Source organism: Hypanus sabinus, chromosome 2 (assembly GCF_030144855.1).
Source record: "Hypanus sabinus isolate sHypSab1 chromosome 2, sHypSab1.hap1, whole genome shotgun sequence".
In the NCBI taxonomy this organism is placed as follows: Eukaryota; Metazoa; Chordata; class Chondrichthyes; order Myliobatiformes; family Dasyatidae; genus Hypanus; species Hypanus sabinus.
Genome location: NC_082707.1, coordinates 178306899 through 178329360, shown reverse-complemented (window position 1 = coordinate 178329360; position 22462 = coordinate 178306899). Strand labels below are relative to the sequence as shown.

The window sequence follows — 22462 nt, the reverse complement described above, 5'->3', positions numbered from 1 at the left end:
TGTCCAAGTTGTTCTGTAGGCTCTCTGCTTCCTCAACCCTACCTGCCCCTCCACCTCTCCACCTATCTTCAATTACTATAGAGACCTTACTTTCGACATCTCCAATTGACACTGGTGCAAAAATATGAAATAATGTTCAGACTTCCATGTGAAACATTTTGCAGATGTTAAGTATTCTTTATATGTGTTATAAGTCAAAACACAGTACTGTGCTTTTTCAAGAAAACTGCAATTAATACTTCTCAAATGAGGCAGAAGCATGGTGCCACAGTTATTAGAGCCACTGCTTCTCCGTGTTTGATACATGTCTGTGAAGTGCTTTAGGAAAAAAGACAGGAGGATGCAGAATAAAAATTGGTCATTCAAGTTCAGGGAAATATTACTTATCTGCCGGTTTACTCATGAGAAAACGTAGCCTGATGATTGATTTTCTGGTTTATTAGAGTGGCACAAAGAGATCTGGTTGTGATGGAGACACAGTATTAGATTAGTACCTGAGAAGATCAGATTTTCATTTAAAGATCAGAATGATACTTTATTCCGCAGCTTTGATATCCAAAAGATACAACAGCCTTGAGTGGAAGTTCCCTCCAGCATTGATTAAAGAATATTGTGAAGTACTGTTGATATATTTTACATCACCAGAGTCTACAGAAAGGAAATGATGCTAACTAGCCTAAGGTGGTGTCAGTATTCCACAAGGATCTCCTCCCACTCTAATTATCTCTTCATATCCTGCCCTGATAGCCTTCTTTTCTTCCTGTGGGTGCAGTATATTAACCGTGCAGATGACAGTAAGCACATATTCATACTAATTCTATTTGACCTTTTAAGTGATTTTCACATCCTTATACAAAATATATGTTTAAAATATTGCGGAACATTGGTAGCTATTTTGAAGTTCGGTTGATGGCTGAGCTTGGCAAAATGTTTGCAGTTCCAATCGAGAAGCCATCATAAGTTGAGGGTGTTGTCTCCCCAGAATGCTGGCCTATATGCTCCTCTGGGATCTGGTGTCTAACCAGTATCCATTCAGCCTCGGGTTTGTATTTAAGCTGGCACTCCGAGGAGACAACGCCGGCAACTGTGCACTGATGACGGCTTCTCAATTGGAGTCGAAACGTCTGCAAACATTTTGCCAAACCTGGTGATCAAACAAGATATATGTATGCAAAGATCATATTTACACAAATATCCACCTGTTCCAAGGATGCGGCCTGAGAGCTTAGCTTGCCTTCGCAGCTCCGGGATCTCGTGGCTCTGGAGACGGGCGGACCGAAGTTCGGTGTCCCAGCAGGAAATCCATGTGTCGTGGGAGACAGAAGATCTCTGGCTGAGTGCCCAAAGACTCGAGACCTTTGGGCACAGAGCTCGGATAAAGTGACGCAATGGACTTTTAACATTGTAATCCGGGAGTTGTTTGTTATGTCTCCCCTCTTGCTGTGAAATGGAGATATCTCTTTCTCCCTTATTAGAGAGAGCGAGAGAGAGAGAGAGAGAGAGAGAGAGCCTGTGGTATGTTAGAATAGTCTTTGGGCTACTGCAAATCTGTGTCTGGTGGGGAGGGGGCTAGTTGCTTTGCTGCTGCTTATGCATGGGGGGAGCTGGGGGGCTGTGAGGCTCTAACATTTAACTGTCATTCATTCTTGGTGCACTCTTCTGTTTTTGTGGATGGTTGCAAAGAAAAAGCGTTTCAGGGTGTATATTGTATACGTTTCTCTGACATTAAATGTACCGTTGAAACCTTTGAATCAATACCATTTCTACATATTGATTGTGCCCCAATATGTCATAGGGTATAGTGGTATAGTGATCACACCTTCAGGCCCTCCATTGGTTGGGGTCGACTGTGGATGTTGCTTCCCAGTTGTCTACGTAATACACAAACCATGGCAGGTCAACAAGGAGAGCAAGCTGTTGCCCATGCAGTAAGCTCCTCTTCACACAGCTGATGAATCCAAAGCATCGGCAGAGACTGATAGAGTTTGGCACAAGTGGTGTTGCAGGAGTGCCAGTCAGCATTGATCTCAACGAAGGACTGCGGTAGGGACTCCAGCTCCAGATTTGCCCTCGGGGTTTACTCCCAAAGCCTTCCCCATGAGTGGGTATAGCCACAATGAGTCTGCATTGATATTGATCACAGCTGATTTACTTTTCCTCTGAACCCCATTCTCCTGTCTTCTTCCCATAACCTTTCATGCCCTTCCTAGTCAAGAACCTCTCAACTTCTGCTTCAAATATACCCCATGACTTGGTTTCCAGAGCTGTCTGTGGCAATAAATTCCACAGACTCACCACTCTCTGGCTAAATAAATTCTTCTGCATCTTTCTTCTAAATAGGCATTCTACTGTTCAGACACTGTGCCCTCCGGTCCTAGAATCTATCACTATTGGAAACATTCTGTCCACGATCACTCTGCTTAGGCCTTTCAATATTTGGTAGGTAACACTGGACATCAAGTTTTATCAAAAGTGTTGCTTCCTCAGAATTTTTCTGTTTATGATAGACTGCTTGAAATATAACTTCAGGCTACTTGTATCGCATAGGAATTTGGAGAAACAACAAATTAATTTTTATTGAATATAATGTGTTTAATTGCATAATGATGCTGATGCTTTGCAATAGTTCAACTAAGTTAAAAATATTTTGTTAATGATTTTCATTTGTACTCAGTGCCTGAGGCTTCTCGCTTAAGCGTCCAACAATAATTTGCCAGCATTGATGGATTCCAGTTGCCCTGGTATCTTTTCTCCCTGACCGCAATGTCCTGCTGAAGCCTTTCACCATGCTCGTCACTAATAGCGCCAAGATTTGCAGGGAAGAAGTCTAAATGGGAATGCAGAAAATGAATCCTTAGTGACATGTTGCATTTCATGATTTTATATGCTTGAAACATGCTTTTAACCAGCTGCATGTAGCTTGGTGCCCTGTAGATGCCGAGAAAAATTTCAACAACTTCCTTGAACGTCTTCCACGTGATTTTCTCCGGTCCCACTAGAAATTCTTCAAATTGCCTGTCATTGATGACCTGTTTGATTTATAGACCAACAAAAATTGCTTTCCTTAATCCTGGCATCAGTTATTCTGGGAAGCATCTGTCTTAAATATCAAAATCCTTCATAGAAATTTTTGTGCCTGGTGATAGCAAATTCCATCCTTACAGTCCTGAACCCAATAATTATTACTAAAACCTGTCCTGCCATGCAGCAGCCGCACTGCCTAAGCATGCCCAAACATGCCTGGACAAGGTAGGAAATTTTCCAGCTTACATTGTAGGCCACATTTTAATTGACTTGAATTATGAATTGAAATAATAAACATGTTTATTTAAAAAATGGTGCGTGATAGGGAAATTTCATGGTGCTTTTCATGATCAGTAGCCTAAAATTTATAAGATACACTTAAAGGTATTCAGGAAGAAAAATCTTTGTTGTCCAGTGTAATGAGTAATAATAATGACTATTATGAAACTCCAATTAGCTCACTAATGGTCTTTAGGGATGGAAATTTGCTGCCTCTACCTGGTCAGGCCCAAACATGATTTCCAACGCAAGAATATACAATGGTTTCTGGTTAAATGGGATGACATCATGACTATTACATTTTGGCTCAATTAAGCAGCTGTTCCAATTAGTTGGAAATAGTTAAAAAAGCATTAATAAAAGACAAGCTACTATTTCACTGAGTTAAATGAAATACAGAACTAATTAGAACACTACCAAAGCCATCACAGTATGAAAAATCAGTGTTTTAGTTGCTAATAGCTATTGATGGACAAATTCATCCATTGTACTCTGCCATGTCTATGATGTCCAGGGAGGGTTAGCACCTCTGGTGAAGGGGCGTGTGTCTTTTCTGGGGCAGCTCAATCACCTTTGGTCCCCAACAGACACTCAGCTCTCATCCGTGGCTCCAAGTAGCTGTTTGCGAGTGACAGTGGTCATATCTCACTTTACCATTTCAACAGGTGGGCTAAGCCAGGTGAGGGTAGCCAAGGGGCCTCATTCCCAGTGGAATAAGGGCAAGCCTGTCCCAGCATGTGAGGTCAGCTCCGGTGGACTGGTGGACAAAATCAATAGTGAGATCCAGCTGCTAATAAGGTGGTTCTGCAATGTTTCATGGAGAGAGATACGGCACAGAAGTCAAAGTTATCCACTGCACCCAAGGAAGACCCCAGTTTGTGACGACTACTCACATCACTGGACCTGGACTCATGAAGTCGAGAGAGTTGAACTGTCCCAATACAACAGCTTTTCAATTTTACAAGCTCTCCCACACAGGTGTCACTGCCATCATCAGATATGATGGACAACCAATATGCTCCATGTTCTTTTGATTGACTGTAAATGACCTAAACTAGTGCTCACAACTATTGCAAATAATGGACTGTCTTCATATAATGCTTTCGACAATTGCATCCTCCAAATCTTCACTTTCATTGTAACATTCAAGCCAGTTGTCAATATCTTCAAATTATTCATAGTTCCTAACTTATTAAAGTAGTGAAATCATTTCATTTTCACTCCCGGCTATATATTGCATCTTCAAGCCTGAATGTGTGAAACCACAGTGAGCAAAACAATTCTAAGTTGTTTTACGGCTTATTTCTCACCAGCTATCAGTAACAAAAATCACTGCTTTTTGAACACAAACACACACAAATGATGCTTTTTAAAAACTGTTTGCTCTAAGCACAGTGTAGGGTCTAACGGCCAGTAAAGTTCATGCCACTGATGCTAGTTAGAAACTGTTTGGCAACGGCCTCCTGTCCCAATTAAGCAGCACAGTATCTCAAAGAAATGAAGAAAATCTTGATTAGTTCAATTTTAATCTCTATTTTCTCAATTAGCTTTTGTTCTTCAAGAGTTTTGCCAACCAAGTGGCTGCCCGATTAACCAATTGACCAATTAATCAGAATCCACTGTATTTAAATATCTTCTAAAGTGATATCATAAATCATTCAGTTCAAGTATAATTAGGGATGAGTAATAAATGTTGGCCTAGCCAAAACCCCTGTGGATGGATAAAATAAAATGTCATCGAACTCTCTTCCAAATCAGGTTTTCTTTGAATGGAAGGAGCCTTGCATTCTATTTATTTATTTATTGATATAGTGTGGAGCAGGCCTGTCCAGCTCTATGTGCCATACTACCTTAGCAACACCAAAACCCTTAGTAACACAAACCTAATCACAGGACATTTTACAATGACCAATTAACTTACCCGGTACATCTTTGGACTGTGGGAGGGTGCCAGAGCACCCTAGGAAAACCCATGCATTCCATGGGGAGGACGTATAAAGACTTCTTACGGAATTGAACTCTGAGCTCCGGAACGCCCCGAGCTGTAACAGTGTACACTAACCGCTTTGCTACCATGGCAACTGAAGAATTCCACTCACTCTTTGTTCATAAATGTAATCTCTTCATTCTGATACATCCCTTGTGCATATGTTCTGCATTTTGGTTAGTCCTTCAAGATTGTAAAGAACAAAGAACAGTACCATTCGGCCCACAATGTTGTGCCAACCCTTAAACCCTGCCTCCCACATAACCCTCCACTTTAAATTCCTCCATATACCTGTCTAGTAGATCCTGAACTCTATAACGGACTCGAAGGAAGTAATAATACTTGTGTGTAGTGGGTTAAAGTGGTCCGCTCAGTTGCTATTGATTGTCTGTGTTACATTATTGTTCAAAGTCACAGTTCCATCTCCAAGCCCAATGACGTAGAATCATTTGTAGACATAGCACAGAAACAGCCTCTTCAGCCCATCAAGTCAATGTTTACTATCAACCATCCACTTATACTAATCCTACATCAATCCCATTTGTTTATTCTCCACACATTCTCATTTTTCTCCAACTTGCTGGCAACTTATACTGGTCAATTAGCCAAGCATTCTGCTATTGCCCCACCATTGATGGCTGTTGCTTCAAATGCCTGGATTATCAGTTCTAGAGTTCTATCCCTAGACTTTCTGCTTCTTTACATTTCCTCAGGATGCTACTTAAATCCAGATTTTGATGAGCTGTCTTAATGTCATATTAAATGTCACGTTTGTTGGATAACGCTCCTGTAAACCTCCTTGGGACATTTTGCTGCCTAATAGCAAAGAATGGGTTAACATTTGAGGGGTGTTTGATGGCTCTAGGCCTGTACTTGCTGGAGTTCAGAATAATGAGGGGAATCTCACTAAAACCTATCGAATATTGAAAGGTCCCAGTAGAGTGGATGTGGAGAGGATGTGTGTGGGAGTCTACCACTATAGTGGGGGAGTCTAGAACCAGAAGGCACAACCTCAGAATAGAAACTTTAGAACAGAGGTAAGGAGGAATTTCTTTAGCCAGAGGGAGGTGAATATGTGGAATTCATTGCCACAGATGGGTGTGGAGGCCAAATTTCGGGGTATATTTAAAGCGGAGATTAATAGGTTCTTGATTAGTTAGGACGTCAGATGTTATGGGGATAAGGCAGAAAAATGGGGTTGAGAGGGATGATGAATCAGCCTTGATGAAATGATGTAGAAGACTCAATGGGCCAAATGGCCTAATTTTGCTTCTGTACCTTATGACCTAATGTCATTTATGTTCTTATCAATTTTAAACTTTTTTTCCTGTGTAAACAAACCCAAGTGCTTTACACTGTGCATTAGCTTATCATCACAGTTTAACCCAGTGAAGGAGTTTATCCAAAGTGTTTAATGTGAAACCCGTTCAATGGAAGTCAAAGGTATTAACTTGAAACATCAGTAAATGTTTATAGAAAGTTCAACATAGTGCTATAAAAATTTTTAGTGTTTCTTTTACACATCTATTTTTTCTTTTGCTTGGTAATGCATAACTATTTTCAATTTGGCAGTGGCTGTCATATCCTTTGTACTACACCTGGGATTATGGTTTCGGGTTGGTAATGTACCTGTATCAAACTGAGAGCGACAGCATGGAACATTCCTACTTTAGAAGGGATAAAGAAAAAAGAACAAATTCTATGATAAATTATTATTCTACCTGCAATGTGATCATAACATGCATAATTATGGATAACAAGAAAAACAAATAATTTGAACACTTACTTCATCACAAGTATATAGCCTGCGTACATCAGGATCAGGATAAGGCCTTCCCACCTCAAAGAAATAAACAAGATATCCACGGTTAGGGAGTAAAACAGGAACAATACATTACACTGCAATCAATATGTGGATTAAGCACCCTTTTAAGCAAACAGCCTGCAGACATTTGTGGGGATGGTCAGTTCTAATACCTATATGTTTAATGGTAACTAAACAGTACTTTGTCCCTTCTATTCTTGCTCTGTGAATGCCATAATTTGAGCTTGAGGATTGATATTGTTGCCATTGGCTTTCAAAACATTGAGAAAACTTAAACACAAGAGATTCTGCAGGTGCTGGAAATCCAGAGTAACACGCATTGGAGGAACTCAGCAGGTCAGGCAGCATCTATCGAAAAGAGTAAACAAATGACGTGTTGTTCCGAGACCCTTCATCAGGACTGGAAAGGAAGGGGGAAGATGCCAGAATAAGAAGATGGGGGAAGGGGAAGGAGGACTAGCTAGAAGGTGATAGGTGAACCCAGGTGGGTAGGGAAGTTAAAGGGCTGGAGAAGGAGGAATCTGATAGGAGAGAAGAGTGGACCATAGAAGAAAGGGAAGAGGAAGAGGACCTGGGGGAGGTGATAGACAGGTGAGAAGAGGTAAGAGGTAAGAAGCAAGAGTGGGGAATAGAAAAAGAGGGAAGGGAGAGGGAAAAAGTTACTGGAAGGAGACATTGATTGTATTGGAGGCTACCTAGATGGAAATTTTCCCATTTATGAAAGTAAACAGTTAAACTATCCAAGGGCACATTGAACTGAATCACCACATTCATGGTGAAGGGCTGGATCATCACTTGGCAAAAACCTGTGCAGGTCTACCATAGTTTCAAAACTTGACATGCTGGACTAAACATTCATTACTTCATTTTGTGGCAGAACACAATGTTACAACAGGCCATACTATCAGATATACGAAAGACAATGGACAACAATGGACCTCTAATCACAAGGCATATATATTTTTGACACTAGCTTGATCTCTGTCCAGAAAAGAAAAAATCATATCTGTATTTGCAAATTGTTATTGATGTGTTTATACCATTATCATTGTGACAGAGGTAGATAGGGTAATGAGGAAGGCATTTGGCATACTTGCTCTCATCAGTCAAGGCACTGATCATGGGAAATAGGGTGTGATGGTACAACTGAACAAATTAGTGTTGAGATTGGACTTGGGGTATTGTGTGCAATACAATCCTCACATTGCCCACCTCGGGAAAGGATATTGTTAAGCTGAAAATGGCATGCAGAGATTTATGAGAATGTTATCCAGGACTGGAGGGCTTGAGTTATAAAGAGAGGCTAAAATTAGAGAGCATAGATTTAACATGAGAAGGTAAAAAAATAAAGGGGACCTGGGGTGCAAGTAGAGAGCAGTTGTGCTGCCAGAGATTTGGGGAAGTAGGTAGGATTATAATGTTTAAAAGTCATTTAGGCAGGTTCATAGATGGAAAAGGACCGGAGGGAAAGGGGCCAAATGTGGGTAAATAGGACGGATTTAGGAAGATATGTTGGTTGGAATGGATGAGTTGGGTGAAAGGGCCTTTCTCCAAGCTATATGCCTCTATGACTATTGTGTAAAAACTCAAGATCCTTTGATTATTAAAGTTTAATTCCACTAAGTTGTCAATAATTTATAGTTACATCATTTCATGTTAAAACTTTAAAGGTAATTATTAATTCAGACTACTTACCAATCAATTTTCTCATCATACATGAACTGCAAGAAAAGAAAGTAATTAAATAATTTCACTAACCTTCTTCTCATTTCACAGAGTTTGAAAAAATCAGTTTTGCAGTGTTGTCATTCTGAAATACACTTTTCATTGTGATCACTAGTTCAGACCTGAACTTCCTTGATTGACAGCCACAGATATACTGTAACTTGTTATGTAACTCCTCCTTCAGAAAACTAGGTGACTTGCCCACCAAGGCAGAAACTGATCCTGCAGAGGCTTCATATAATAGAACCCAAATCACAGAAGTTAAAGAGAGCAGAGAAATGAAACTGACTTAAATAGAAACAGAACAAGAAACGAGAGCACGGGATTTAAATACTAGGGGAATAGAATCCAGAGTAGGTTTGCATATATGGTTGTCAAAGGTAACCATCCTTTCTGAGAGATATCTTTTGGATAAAATAAGAATGCGGTTTGCAGATGGGTACAAGATAGTCCTGTTATACTATCAGAAGAAGCTGAGGAGGGTTCTTCCTGTTGTTCAGACAAATCATTTAGTCAACAGGTTATCAGTCATTATTTCACGGCTGGTTGTGGGACATTCATATGTGTACAGTAATGTTAATAGGATCTAGTACTTTCCCAATGTATATGATGAATAAGCTCTTCTTTGGGGTTCCAGCCAGTTACAGGTATCCACTGTAACAGACGATTTGATGACAAACTCTGCCATCTTCATCAAGGATGATGCCTGGGCATGTCTAGTCCAGTGACATTTATACCTCTGTCATCCATCCCTCCCGATTGATTAGTCCTTATCCAATCAGGTTTCCACCGTCCTACCTGCCTTACAATCAAATTCCAGTTTTTACTTGGAGTGAGACCTTTGTCTTTGTTAAGACTCTTTTCCTCTAGTTTTATTTCAATGGCTTCCTTCACCAGGTGGTCCCAAAAGCCACTGGCTCAGCCCGGTAGTTTTGTGATGTCGAAGTCAGTCCTATGGTCATTATGAATGCAATGTTTTGTTACCGCTGATTTCTCCGGGTAGCCCAAGCGGATACACCACCTGTGCTCCTTGACGAAGGTCTCCACCATGCTGATATACGCTGCCCTGCATTCACAGGGTATCCCGTAAACGCCAGCCATCCTGAATGCCAGGTTACCTTTGACCTGCATATGCTGTAAATTGAGCTTCCTTACAGGTTTGTGGATGGTATTAATCCAGTATTTCTTCAGGATTCTGGCGATCCTCCCTGAAACAGTGGAAATATCAGGAAGACAGGCAGTAGTGAAGGGTGCCTCTTCATCGTTAGGTTTCTTAGTTTTTCTGTCGACCCTTTTAAACTATTTTGAACCTGGAGAGTCTTCATGAGGAAATAAGACACACAATGTTCCTACAGAATGGCTACAAAGTGAAAGAAGTCAATCGGGCCCTTAAAGGGGCCAACAGAAAACCTAGGAAACCTACCAATGGGGAGGAACCCATACTACTACCTGTCTTCCCTATGTTTCCACAGTTTCTGGAATATCGCCAGAATCCTGAAGAAATACTGAATCAATACCATCCACAAACCTGTAAAGGAGCTCAAGTCACAGCTTATGTGGGTCAAAGATGACCTGGGTGATTCAGGACAGCTGGCTTTTACAGGGCTCCCTGTGAATGCAGATTAGTGTATAATGGCTAGACAGGACGCACAGTGGAAACCAGCATTCAGGAGCACAGGACGTACATCCATTTGGGTTTCCTGGAGAAATCAGGTAAGCATAACACTGCATTTGCAATGACCATAGGACTGACTTCGACATCACAAAACTACTGAGCCGTGCCAGTGGCTTTTGGGACCACCTGGTGAAGGAAACCATTGAAATAAAACTAGAGGAAAAGAATTTTAACAAAAATGAAGGTCTCACTCTAAGTCAAAACTGGAATTCGACTGTATACAAGTGGGAAAACAGAAACCTGATTGGATGAGAACTAATCAATCAGGAGGGATGAATGATGGCGGTATAAACACCACCGGACTAGACATGCCCAGGCATCATTCCTGATGAAGATGGCAGTCTGTGATCGAAACGTCAGTTAAAATCAATACCTGTACCCTGCTGGAAACCCAAGAAGAGTTTATTCATAATAATGTTAATATTTCAAAAATACACTCAGTAGCCACTTTAAGTATCTTTTGTATCTAATGAAGTGGCACTGAGTGTATATCTATGGTCTTCCGCTACTGTAGCCCATTCAAGGTTTGACATGTTGTGCACTCAGAGATGCTGTTCTCCACATCACCGTTGTAACGTGTGATTACTGCAGTTTCTGTTGCCTTGCTGTCAGCTTAAACCAGTCCGGCCATTCTTGTCTGAACTGTCTCAATAACAAGATGTTTTCACCCACACAACTGCCATTCACTGGATTTTTTTTTGTTTTTCACACCATTCTCTATAAACTCTAGAACTGTTGTAGGTGAAAATCTCAGGAGATCAGCAGTTTCTGAGATACTCAAACCACCCCATCTGGCACCAATAATTATTCCGTGGTCAAAGTTACTTAGATCACATTTTTTTCTTATTCTGTTGTTTTGATTTGAACAGCAACTAAACCTCTTGGCCATGTCTGCATGCTTTTATACATTGAGTTGCTGCCACATGATTGGCTGATTAGGTATTTGCATTAACGAGCAGGTGTACAGATGTACCTAATAAAGTGGCTACCGAGAGTATTTCATGAGCTGTAAAGATGTTTGAAAACATCATGATACAGATGATATGTTTGGAAATCACCACTTTCTTTTCCAGATATCTAATCAAAACAGAATATTTGATAACAAATATTATGTTAATTTGCAATCACCCAACCCAATTTTGTACATTATTTTGCTTTTTACTGTGTCAAATTCATCATTATTTCACAAAATTTATTCGAATTATTACCAACACTGTCGTTTCGGCTCTGCTTGACATGCAAAGCTTTGCCTCTCTCTTACCGGAATATTAACATTTGCAAATACTTTACTGATAGTCCTATCTATCTATATTACTTATTTGCAGCAGATACTTATCAAGTTGATATGTATTGCCATAAAACATGTCACTTCATTGTAAAACAGTAAAAACTGCTCACTTCAACTCTGTCCTTAGGAATTAACTTTCTTCTAATCATTGTCATGTAGAGTTTAGAGTGAAGTCGCAAAAGAACTTGCCATTTATTGACAATCTGCCATTGAGATGTTCTGCTGGTTTCCAGCTATTTTTTTGACAGCTCGGTGTATAAATAGCCAGATTCATGTATAAATAGCCAGATTCAAGGCAGTCAAAAGACTTCCAGCGCTGAAGACTGCATATCTGAAGAGAGAATCTTTAAAGCCAAATGCATAGAGCCTTTTGGAACAGAAATTTCACATTTTATATAGAGCTGTGTAGAAAATAAAAGGAAAATATAAATTTTATTATCATAAGGCTATATCACGGAGCAGCTTCATGACTAATTTTGAATTAACCTTCACAGCCTCTCCAAGAGGTGTACAGTATTTTCATAAGATGGCTGCCTCTGTGGTAAGGTCTTCCACTTCAAATTCTTTCCCTTCACTCTGAGCCTCCTCATTAAGAAAGCAGATGCTGTTTTATAAATACTGGCATTGAAAATAAGTAACTATGATAAACCTTTACAAAGCACTGGTTCAGCTACACATAAACATCTGAACTGGGTGCCGTACTTTAGAGAAACATCTAGGTGTTTCAGAGAGGGTACAAAAATTTAATAAAATGTTTCTAGGGGTGAGGAAGTTGGATTATGTGGATATACCAAAACAAAAACTGGGTTGTTCTCCTTGGAACTGATGCAGTTGCAAAGAGAGGTTTTAAATATCTTGTTTACTGCATAAATAGAAAAAACTGTTACCATTGACAATCATGAACAAAGAATTTGTTGAAATGTCTAATACTGGAGGGCATAAGGAGATGTGCGAGTCAAGATTTTTTTTACACAGTAAGTGGTGGGTGTCTGAAATGTGCTGCCAGGGGTGCTAGTAGAGGCACTTAAGAGGCTCTTAGATAGGCAAATAGGAGAATGGAGGGACATGGAAATTATGTGGGCAAAAGGGATTAGTTTAGTTAGACATTTAATTACGAGTTTAATTAGTTCAGCACAACTTCCTTGTCCAAAGGACCTATTCCTGTAATGTACTGTTCTATGCTCTAAATTAGGTCATCAGCAGCAGAATTACAAATGACACAAAGGAAAATAATTTATGCAGTGAATACTTTTGCTGTGGAAGGCCTGCAATGGGTAGCGACGGAGGCAGATTCAATTGCAGCTTAATAAGCATCCTAAAGGAAAGTTTCATAAAAATTGCTATTCAACTAGGATATAACCACACATATAATACATCATGCAGGCCTATAATAAACTCTTTCCGTGGATCAGTTTCTCAAAATGGGTGTTAGTCTGACGCATAGCTTCACTGTTGATTAGTTTGCCCAACAGTAATCAAATAAAGATCTCCATGGAAGAATTCACTTCCCTGCCCGAGAAACTAAGAACAATGATCAAATCGCTGCAACCACCAATGAGCCCATGGCGAGGACCTGAATGGATTGCTCTAACATGGAACCTGACGGACGGATTGGTTTTCTTTAACGATTTAACCATTCTGTAAAATATTACTGAAAACAGATAATGGTAGAAATGCTCAAAGGGGTGAAACTGTTTCTGTAGAGAATATTGAGGCAAACTACTGACTGCCTCTATCTTTCTCTTTAGAGATGTTACTGAACTTGAATGTGTTTTTAGTATTTCCTGTTTCAGCCTCTTTGATCATTTTAGTGACTTGATCCTTGTTTCTTGGTTTCTTGGGAAGGGAAGAGAGTTCTTTCTTTGATCACTATTGGGCCAAGCTGATCAACAGTGAATTGGATTTGAGTTTGTACTTTGGACTATGGACTCTATTTTCCAGTCTTATAGTTTTTATATTCTGTGTTTTTTTGCCTGATTTTTGTGGGGGTAGGGGGATTTGGGGGTCGATCTGCCTAATCCATTTTGTTTGTTTTCTTGTGTGGGGGAAAGATTTGGGAGTCGATGTGCCTGATCTGTTTTGTTTGTTTTTAGTGCCATGAGGTGGATTTAGGGGTCAATGTGGCTGTTCTATTTTTGTTCTTTTTTGTGGGGAGATGGGATTTGGGGGTTGGTGATTGTACTGCCTTTCCTTTCTCTTTCTTTCTTGGTTTATTGGCTTTCATGGCTTGGTTTCTTCTTTGGAGAATTGATGAATTTTGGAGTTATATACCTTGATAATAAATGACCTTTGAACCTTTGATATGAATCAATACATCAGGCTAACACCCATTTTGAGAAACTGCTGTATGGAAAGAATTAGTTAAGGGGTAGCAGGATATATTACACATACGGTTACAACTTAGTGGAATTAACATTTTTTTATGAAATCCATTCCATTTGTGGAACTTTATTTAGCATTGATAATTTTGGAGCAATAATGTCTTTTAAATTATAGAAAAAGTTTCTTCCCCAAGATGGGTAAGCATTCTATTCCGAATCTGCAGAAAATAATTCACTCTAGTCACTATAATGATTAGGGCACTACAATATGTTATGGAAGAAACTGACAATAGACAACTGAAATGAAATATACTTAAGAACATAAGAAATAGGAGCAGGAGCAGGAGTAGTCCATCTGGCCCATTGAGCCTACTTCACCATTCAATAGGATCATGGCTGATTTGGTCATGGACTCATCTCCACCTACCTGCCTTTTCCCCATAACCTTTAATTCCCCTACTATGCAAAAATCTATCCAACCTTGTCTTAAATATATTTACTGAGGTAGCTTCCACTGCTTCATTGGCTTTTTCCATCAAAAGAAAAATCTTACTTTCCAGTTATCACTGCTGGTAACTTTTCTAGCTCCTAAGCATTTGTAAGTATGACAATTACAGGCCTTCTGAAAAAACTGATGTGAATTTTGAAGCTGGAAGAATTTTCTCTAGTTTGCCCTGCATTAAAACAGAGAAGTTGAGCATGGATCAAAAGGTTGAGCATGGTGTCCTGAGCTGCATATATATTACAAAGCAAGAAGTATCGTAGGAAAGGCAGATGAGCTCAGGGCATGGATCGACATCTGGAGTTATTACGTTGTAGCCATTAGCAAGACTTGGCTGCAGGAGTTCCACTGTTTTAGATGCGAAAGAGCAGGAGGTATTAAAGGAGGAGGGAAGATGTTGCCAATCAGGGAAAATGTCACAGCAGTGCTCCATCAGGATAGACTGGGGAACTTGTCTAGTGAGACGTTATGGGTGGAACTGAGAAGTAAGAAAGGTATGATGACATTAATGGGACTATATTACAGACCACCCAACAGTCCTAATGATTTCAAGGAACAAATTTGTAAAGAGATTGCAGACTTTTGCAAGAAACACAAGGTTGATATGTTAGGTGATTTTTAACTTTCCACATATTGACTAGAACTCCCATACTGTCAAAGGACTAGATGGGACAGAGTTTGTCAAATGCGCTCAGGAAAGTTTCCTTCATCTGTATGTAGAAGTCCCAATGAGAGAGTGTGCGGTACTGGATTTGCTATCAGGGAATGAGGCAGGCCAGGTGACAGAATTTTGTGTAGGGGAACATTTTGCATTTAGTGGCCACAATGTCACTGGTTTCAAAGTATGTATGCAAAAAGATAGTTCTGGTCTGTGGGTTGAGATTCTAAATTGAAGAAAGGCCAATTTTGATGGTATCAGAAATGATCTGGCAAGTGTGGACTGGGGCAGGCTGTTCTCTGGCAAAGGTGGACTTGGTAAGTGAGAGGGCTTTAAAAAAGCAATTTTGAGAATACAAAGCTTGAATTCAGAAGTCAGAATAAAAGGTAAAGGTAACAAGTGAAGGGAACCTTGGTTTTCCATAAACACGGAGGCCCTGGTTAAGAGAGAAAATAGAGGTGCAGAGCAGGTATAGGCCGGTAAATGAAGTGCTTATGGAGTATAAGAAATGTCGGAGAACACTTAGGAAAGAAATCAGAAGAGCTGAAAGAAGGCCTGAAGTTGCACTAACAGTCAAGGCAAAGGAGAATCCTGAGGGATTCTACAGATATATGAAAGCAAAAGGATTGCAAAGGACAAAATTGGTCCTCTGGAGGACCAGAATGGTAATCCACTTGTGAATCCAAAACAGATGGGGGAGATCTTAAATGGATTCTTTGCATCTGTACTTACTCAGAAGATGGACGCAGAGTCTACAGAAGTGAGGCAAAGTGGCATCAACATCATGCATCCTGTACAGATTACAGAGAAGGAGGCTTTTGCTATCCTGAGGCAAATCAGGGTGGATAAATCCCCTGAGCCTAACAAGGTGTTCCCTCGGACCGTATGGGAGGCAAGTGCAGAAAAAAATGGGACCCTAGAGAGATACGTAACTCATTCTTAGCAACAGGTGAGGTACTGGAGCACTGGAGCATTGTTGTTCCATTGTTAAAAAAGGCTCTAAATATAAATCAGGAAATTCCTGGCCGGTGAGTCTGTCGCCAGTTGTGGGATGGTTATTGGAAAGTATACTAAGGGACCGGATATATAAGTATTCGAATAGACATAGACTGATTAAGGGTAGTCAGCATGGCTTCATGCATGGTAGATCATATCCAACCAAACTTATAAAGTTTTTCGAGGAAGTTGACAGGAATGTGGATGAAGGCAAAGCAGTAGACATTGTCTACATGGACTTTAGCAGGGTCCTTGACAAGATCCTGCATGGAAGGTCCGTCAAGATGGTTCAGGCACTTGACATTCAAGATGAGGTAGTAAATTGGATTAGGTATTGGCTTTGTGGGAGATGCCAGAGAGTGGTAGTAGATGGTTGACTGGAGGCTTGTGAATAGTAGTGTGCCGTAGGGATCAGTGTTGACTTTTTTGTTGTTGGTCACCTATGTAAATGATCTGGATGATTATGTGGTTAACTGGATCAGCAAGTTTGAAGATTACACCAAGAGTTGGGGATGTAGTGGAGAGCGAGGAAGGATATCATGGCTTGCAGAGGGATCTGCATCTGCTGGAAAAATGGGTTGACAAATGGAAGATACAATTTATTGCAGGCAAGTATGAGAGTTTGTACCAGTAGGGCCAGCCAGGTTAGGTCTTGCACTGTGAATGGTAGAGCACTGAGGAGTGCGGTAGAACAAAATGATCTGGGAATACAGGTCCATAATTTATTGAAAGTGATGTCACAGGTAGATGGGGTTATAAACAAAGGTTTTGGCATATTGGCCTTCATAAATCAATGTACTGAGTACAGGAGATGGGTTGAAGTTGCATAAGACATTGGTGAAGCCTAATTTGGAATATAGTGTGTAGTTTTGGTCACCTACCTACAGGAAAGATGTAAATAAGGTTGAAAGAGTACAGAGAAAATTTACAAGGATGTTGCTGGGTCCGGAGGACCTGAGTTATAAGGAAAAACTGAATAGGTTAGGATTGTATTCCTTAGAATGTAGAAGATTGAGAGGAGATTTTTTTCAGATGTATACAAAATTATGAGATGTATAGATGGAGTAAATGCAAATGGGCTTTTTCTACTGAGATAGGGTGGGACTACAACCATGGGTTAAGGGTGAAAGGTGAAAAGATTAAGGAGCATGAGGGGAAACTTCTTCACTCAGCAGTTTATGGACCAACCACCACCTCTGGGCTATAAACGTGCAGGAGCAGTGTGTGGTGAAGTGCCTTGCTCAAGGACACACACGCTACCTCGGCTGAGATTCAAACTAACGACCTTCAGATCGCCAGCCCAAAGCCTTAACCACTTGGCCACGAGCCAACACATGGGTCGTGAGAGTGTGGAACGAGCTGCCAGCACAAACAGTGCATGTGACCTTGATTTCAATGTTTAAGAGAAGTTTGGATAGCTACATGTATGGTAGGGGTATGGAAGGCTATGTTCCCAGTACAGATTGATGGGAGTAGGCAGTTTTAATGGTTCTGGCATGAACTAGACGGGCTGAAGGGCCTGTCCCTGCGTTGTTCTTCTCTATAACACTATGACTTTAAGTGCCCAATCAGTGTAGAAGCTTTTCACCAAAACAGGACCACTATAAGGAAAAGCACTTTATCTCCTGATGAGCTACATAAAAGTCTTCTAGACTTAATAATTAGTTCAAAAATTCCTGGTTAAGTTTACTTCTTCCAGTTTGGCTATGATCATTTATGATAATTTTATTATTATTATTTTTTTCCTCTCAAGCTATCATCCTTTTCATGAATTAATCAAATACAAGGTGACTGGTAACATGTTGAATTAAACACTAGATTGTTATGCACAGGTGCATTTGGTTATAGCTGTCAATTACATCATATCACCATAGATGGGTATGATTTCCACTCACCTACATCTATAGAAATGCCAGGGTAAGAGAGCTGCTGATATATCAATGGTAAATCATTTCTCAAGATGTATTGTTAAGCCAAATCTAATCAATATACTGTACATAAGCACAAAAAAGGCAAAATTCAAAAATGGCGAGCTGAAGTAAAACCAACTCTACAAAAATACTATGCATGTTGAAATCTTTGCCCAGATGCAGCCTGTATTACAGTGATTCAGTTAGGTCTAGGGGTGTGGAGGAGTGAGAAGGGCAGGGAGCTGGCGATGCAGTGTTGTAGGACCTGACACAGCAGAGGACCTAGTTATTGACACAGAGTTCAGAGGGTTATGCTGGCTCTTCTTGGCTACCAATCATCTGCTACTTGAGCACTTTCTATTTATGACTCTCAGTAACTTGTATTGATAGTAGATTAAACAGACAAGACATCTTTCATATACAGTACATGCTGATGTATATTACCTAAGTTAAGTGCACACAGTGAGAGGCCTTCCATTTCTGCTTCTGTCTGTGAACATTCCTGCTGTAAGCCATACATTTTTCTACACCTCATTTTTCAGATATTAATTTTACCACAAGTCTCCCTGATGGATCTGTTCCTGAATCTTTTGAAAGCAGCTAATGTTGTTTTCTTCACAGACATTTCTCTCAAGAAGTCTTCCTGACTTACCTGTTCGCAAATCCTTTGAAAATGTGACTAACCATCTGTTACATTTTTTTCTATTTCACATTTAATGGATCCCCTTGCTACACAGGTCACTGAAACTGCATTTTAACAGCTCATGTTTGATGCTTTCTTTGTCAGTTACTTCCTTGTGCTTGCAATTTTTTTAGCTAATCCCGAGACATCAAAATCTTACAAGTTTTGCCTTCTCTTGTGGCACCACAAAACTGTCAGATATTAACCTTTAATTCTCCAGGACATGTTGATCTTTGGATGATCTACAGACTCAGTCTCAGCAACACGAAATGAACCTTGGGTAGGCTTCTCTGTAACTCACCCACTACTAAACACTTGGTGGCCATTTTACCTCCTGTACCTAACAAAGTGGCAACTGAGTGAACGTTTGTGGTCTTCTGCAAGTAGCCTATTTACTTCAAGGTTCAATGTGCTGTGTATTCAAAGATGCTCTTCCACACACCACTCTTGTAAAGCATGGTTATTTCAGGTTACTGTAATATAATTATTATTATTATTATTTATTTTATTTCTTACATCCAAGGGAGTAAAAATCTTTACGTTGTGTCTCTGTCACAATGTACAAGCAATAAAGAAAGGAAATGTGGGAGGATATTGGCCAAACGTTAAGACTGTATACATAATTGTTTTGTGTACCTGTATGTACAGTCAGATACACAATCAGATCAATGTGTATTGATAAATCTGATGGCCTGGTGAAAGGAGCTGTCCTGGAAACTGATGGTCCTGGCCTTAATGTTGCCTTCCTGTCAGCTTGAACCAGTTAGGCCATTCTCTGCTGACCTCTCTCATTAACCGGGCACTTTTACCCACAGACTGGGTGAATTTTGTTTCTTGCACCATTCTTTGTGAACTCTAGCGACTGTTGTGCATGAAAATCCCAGGAGGTCAGCAATTTCTGAGTTACTCAAACCACCCCATCTGGCACCACCAATCATTCCACGGTGTAAGTCACTTATATCACATTTCTGCCCCATTCTGATGTTTTGTCTGACCAACAGCTGAACCTCTGTACCATGTCCGCATACTTTCTGTATTGAGTTGCTGCCACATGATTGGCTGATTAGATTTTTGCATTAACGAGCAGGTGTACTGGTACTGGTGCACTAATTAGAGTGGCCACTGAGTGTATATGCACAAAGGTTTATAACTGAGTTCTAAACAGGATGGAGGGAACCAAGGAATGTCATGACTGAGCACACGAAGGCCAGCAAGGATGTTTTGAGGACTTCCAGTTGGCAGTAACAGCTTCTCGTTGGGCAGATTTGTCAGGCTAATTACTAATGGCAATCAATAAACTGCACCGGAACATTAGTGGAAGTGGCATGCTTTATATATTCGGATGCTGTCAATTCTTATGCGAATTTCAGGTAGGTCAAGGCAAATAACAGAAGAACCATTGATTTCACAGTATCAAAATGTCCCAAACTAGTGCATGAGAATGTTATCAAACAATTGGTACTGAGCCATAGAAAGAAAAACCAAAGAACTGGTCCTTTGGGTAGAGTTAGAGGTTTGTTTCAGAGGGAAAAAAGAGAACTAGGGGAACATGGAGAAGATTGGCAAATGAAAGCAGGGACGTTGATGTCGTCCGGAAAGGCCAAACAGCTGTGTTGTATTTTGTAAAGAATTATTACAAATTTAGAGTAGTCACGTCACTTCAAAAGCTTTATCTCTGTGGTAGAGATTTCAGAAATGGGAACAGATGAGGAGATGGAAGGATTTGGAAACGATTCAGAAAATAATCAATATTTTTCTTAACAATGCAAATCAGTAAGCACATTGAGAGACATTTTGTGGGTTACTATATGTGCAGTCTTTGATCACATCAAAATGTAGGCTGGTCAGAATGCTGAAGGGAATCTCTGCCAGGATGAATATAGAATCTGATAATGTAGAACAGTAGAGGGGTCAAGGCATGATATTAAGATAGAGCAGGGTATCATCTGTGTAAATGTGTGAACTAATGTTGCACTTTCATAAAATTTTGACAAGTAGATACATTCAGAGGTCACTTTATTAGGTATACCCGTACGCCCACTTGTTCATGTAAATATCTAATCAGCCAATCATGTGGCAGCAAATCAAAGCATAAAAGCATGGTCAAGAGGTTTAGTTATTGTTTATCCAAATAATAGAACGGGGGAGAAGTGTGATCTAAGTGACTTCGATAATTGTTGGTGCCAGATGGGGTGGTTTGAGTATCTCAGAAACTGAGAATCTCCTGGGATTTTCATGAACAGTACGTTTACGTAGAATGGTGCAAAAAAAAAACAAACAAATAAAACAATGAACAGCAGTTCTGAGGGTGAAAGAGAGAGTTCAGAGGAGAATGGCCAGGCTGGTTAAGGGCTGTCATGAACTCAAGTAAGCACGTGCTACAACAGTAGTGTGCAGAAGAATAACTATGAATATGCAACACATCGAACCTGGATTACAGCAGCAGAAGGGCAGACCGGGTTCCACTCCTGTATCTAATAAAGTGGCCACTGAGTATATGGGGGAAAACCAAGGACCAAGATCAGAAGGGTGAAGAAAACTCACTGCTGGTGATTCTTTTACTGGTGACTTGATTTATAAGAATCACGTTAAGAAGGAATGTTTACATAAAACATCAGTACAATAAACATATTGAACCCAGTCTAAATAAGACATAAAATCAAAACGTACACCTGCATACATGGCTTGCAAACCCATTCTCAGTTACCTCTGATGGTAGACAATCTCTTGACTTCATCTAGAAGTAGTAGTTTGATGTTGAATTATACATACCAGTATCCCAGTGATATCAATAAGTAGACCAGGACCATGATGTATATCACCACTATTGATAAGGCACACTTAATATATAAGACAGAGCCATTAGGAATTAGTGATACGTCTTGCATTTATGTTTTGGGAAATAAAACTTAGCCAGAAGTAGAACAAAGACTTTCACTTACCACAATAAGCAGAATGACTGACAAAGTATAGTATAGCGAATCCCTGAACACGGACCACTGAGTGAGATATACAATCTGAAAAAGGCAGAAAGTAAATTTACTAAAGAATACGGAATTTCTCATGAGAACTTTTCATTCTTTTCCCCTGCAGTTACCTTAGCTGTATTCAGTGCCTCTGGCACTTCCAATCAACATACCAGTACTGATATGACATGAGCCTTCAAACATTCAGAGAAATGCAAGAACACAAAGAACAAGATGTGCCTAAACTCCTGTGTTTCCATATCTCACTTTATAATTGTGTTCTTTTATTCTTTGTTCTTATCAAATACTATTCTTCTTCCTAAATAGCAGGTACCCAACCTACTGGGAGGACTTCATCAGAATTTCTCCCAAACTTGCCACCAAGTGCTGAGGAAGGTGGAGAGGGGAATAACTAAACTCCAAACTCAATAGTGCAGCTTCGCCAGAAGGACTGCAGAGATTCAAAGGATTAGGGATAGGCAGTAAATTGTGAAAATCAGAACCCCAAAGCCTTAGGTCCTACACCACCAAGTTCAGAATCAGAATTATTTATCACATGTACTTTGAAAGATACAGTGAAAAGTGTTGCTTGCACAATTATTATCCTACATCTATCAGACTCCT

At 40.0% G+C, this 22462-nt stretch overlaps 1 protein-coding gene across 1 annotated transcript in view; it reads right to left on the bottom strand.

Moving 5' to 3' along the window:
- LOC132404061 (sodium/potassium/calcium exchanger 4-like) overlaps positions 1 to 22462 on the bottom strand; it is a 146789-nt gene that overhangs the window by 68971 nt on the left and 55356 nt on the right. Inside the window, exons 6-8 of the mRNA XM_059988058.1 lie at positions 21815 to 21889; positions 8811 to 8836; positions 7077 to 7130 (exon numbers count right to left, since the gene is read on the bottom strand). Of these exons, the coding sequence (XP_059844041.1) occupies positions 7077 to 7130; positions 8811 to 8836; positions 21815 to 21889 (155 nt within the window). The remainder of the gene's footprint in view (positions 1 to 7076; positions 7131 to 8810; positions 8837 to 21814; positions 21890 to 22462) is intronic.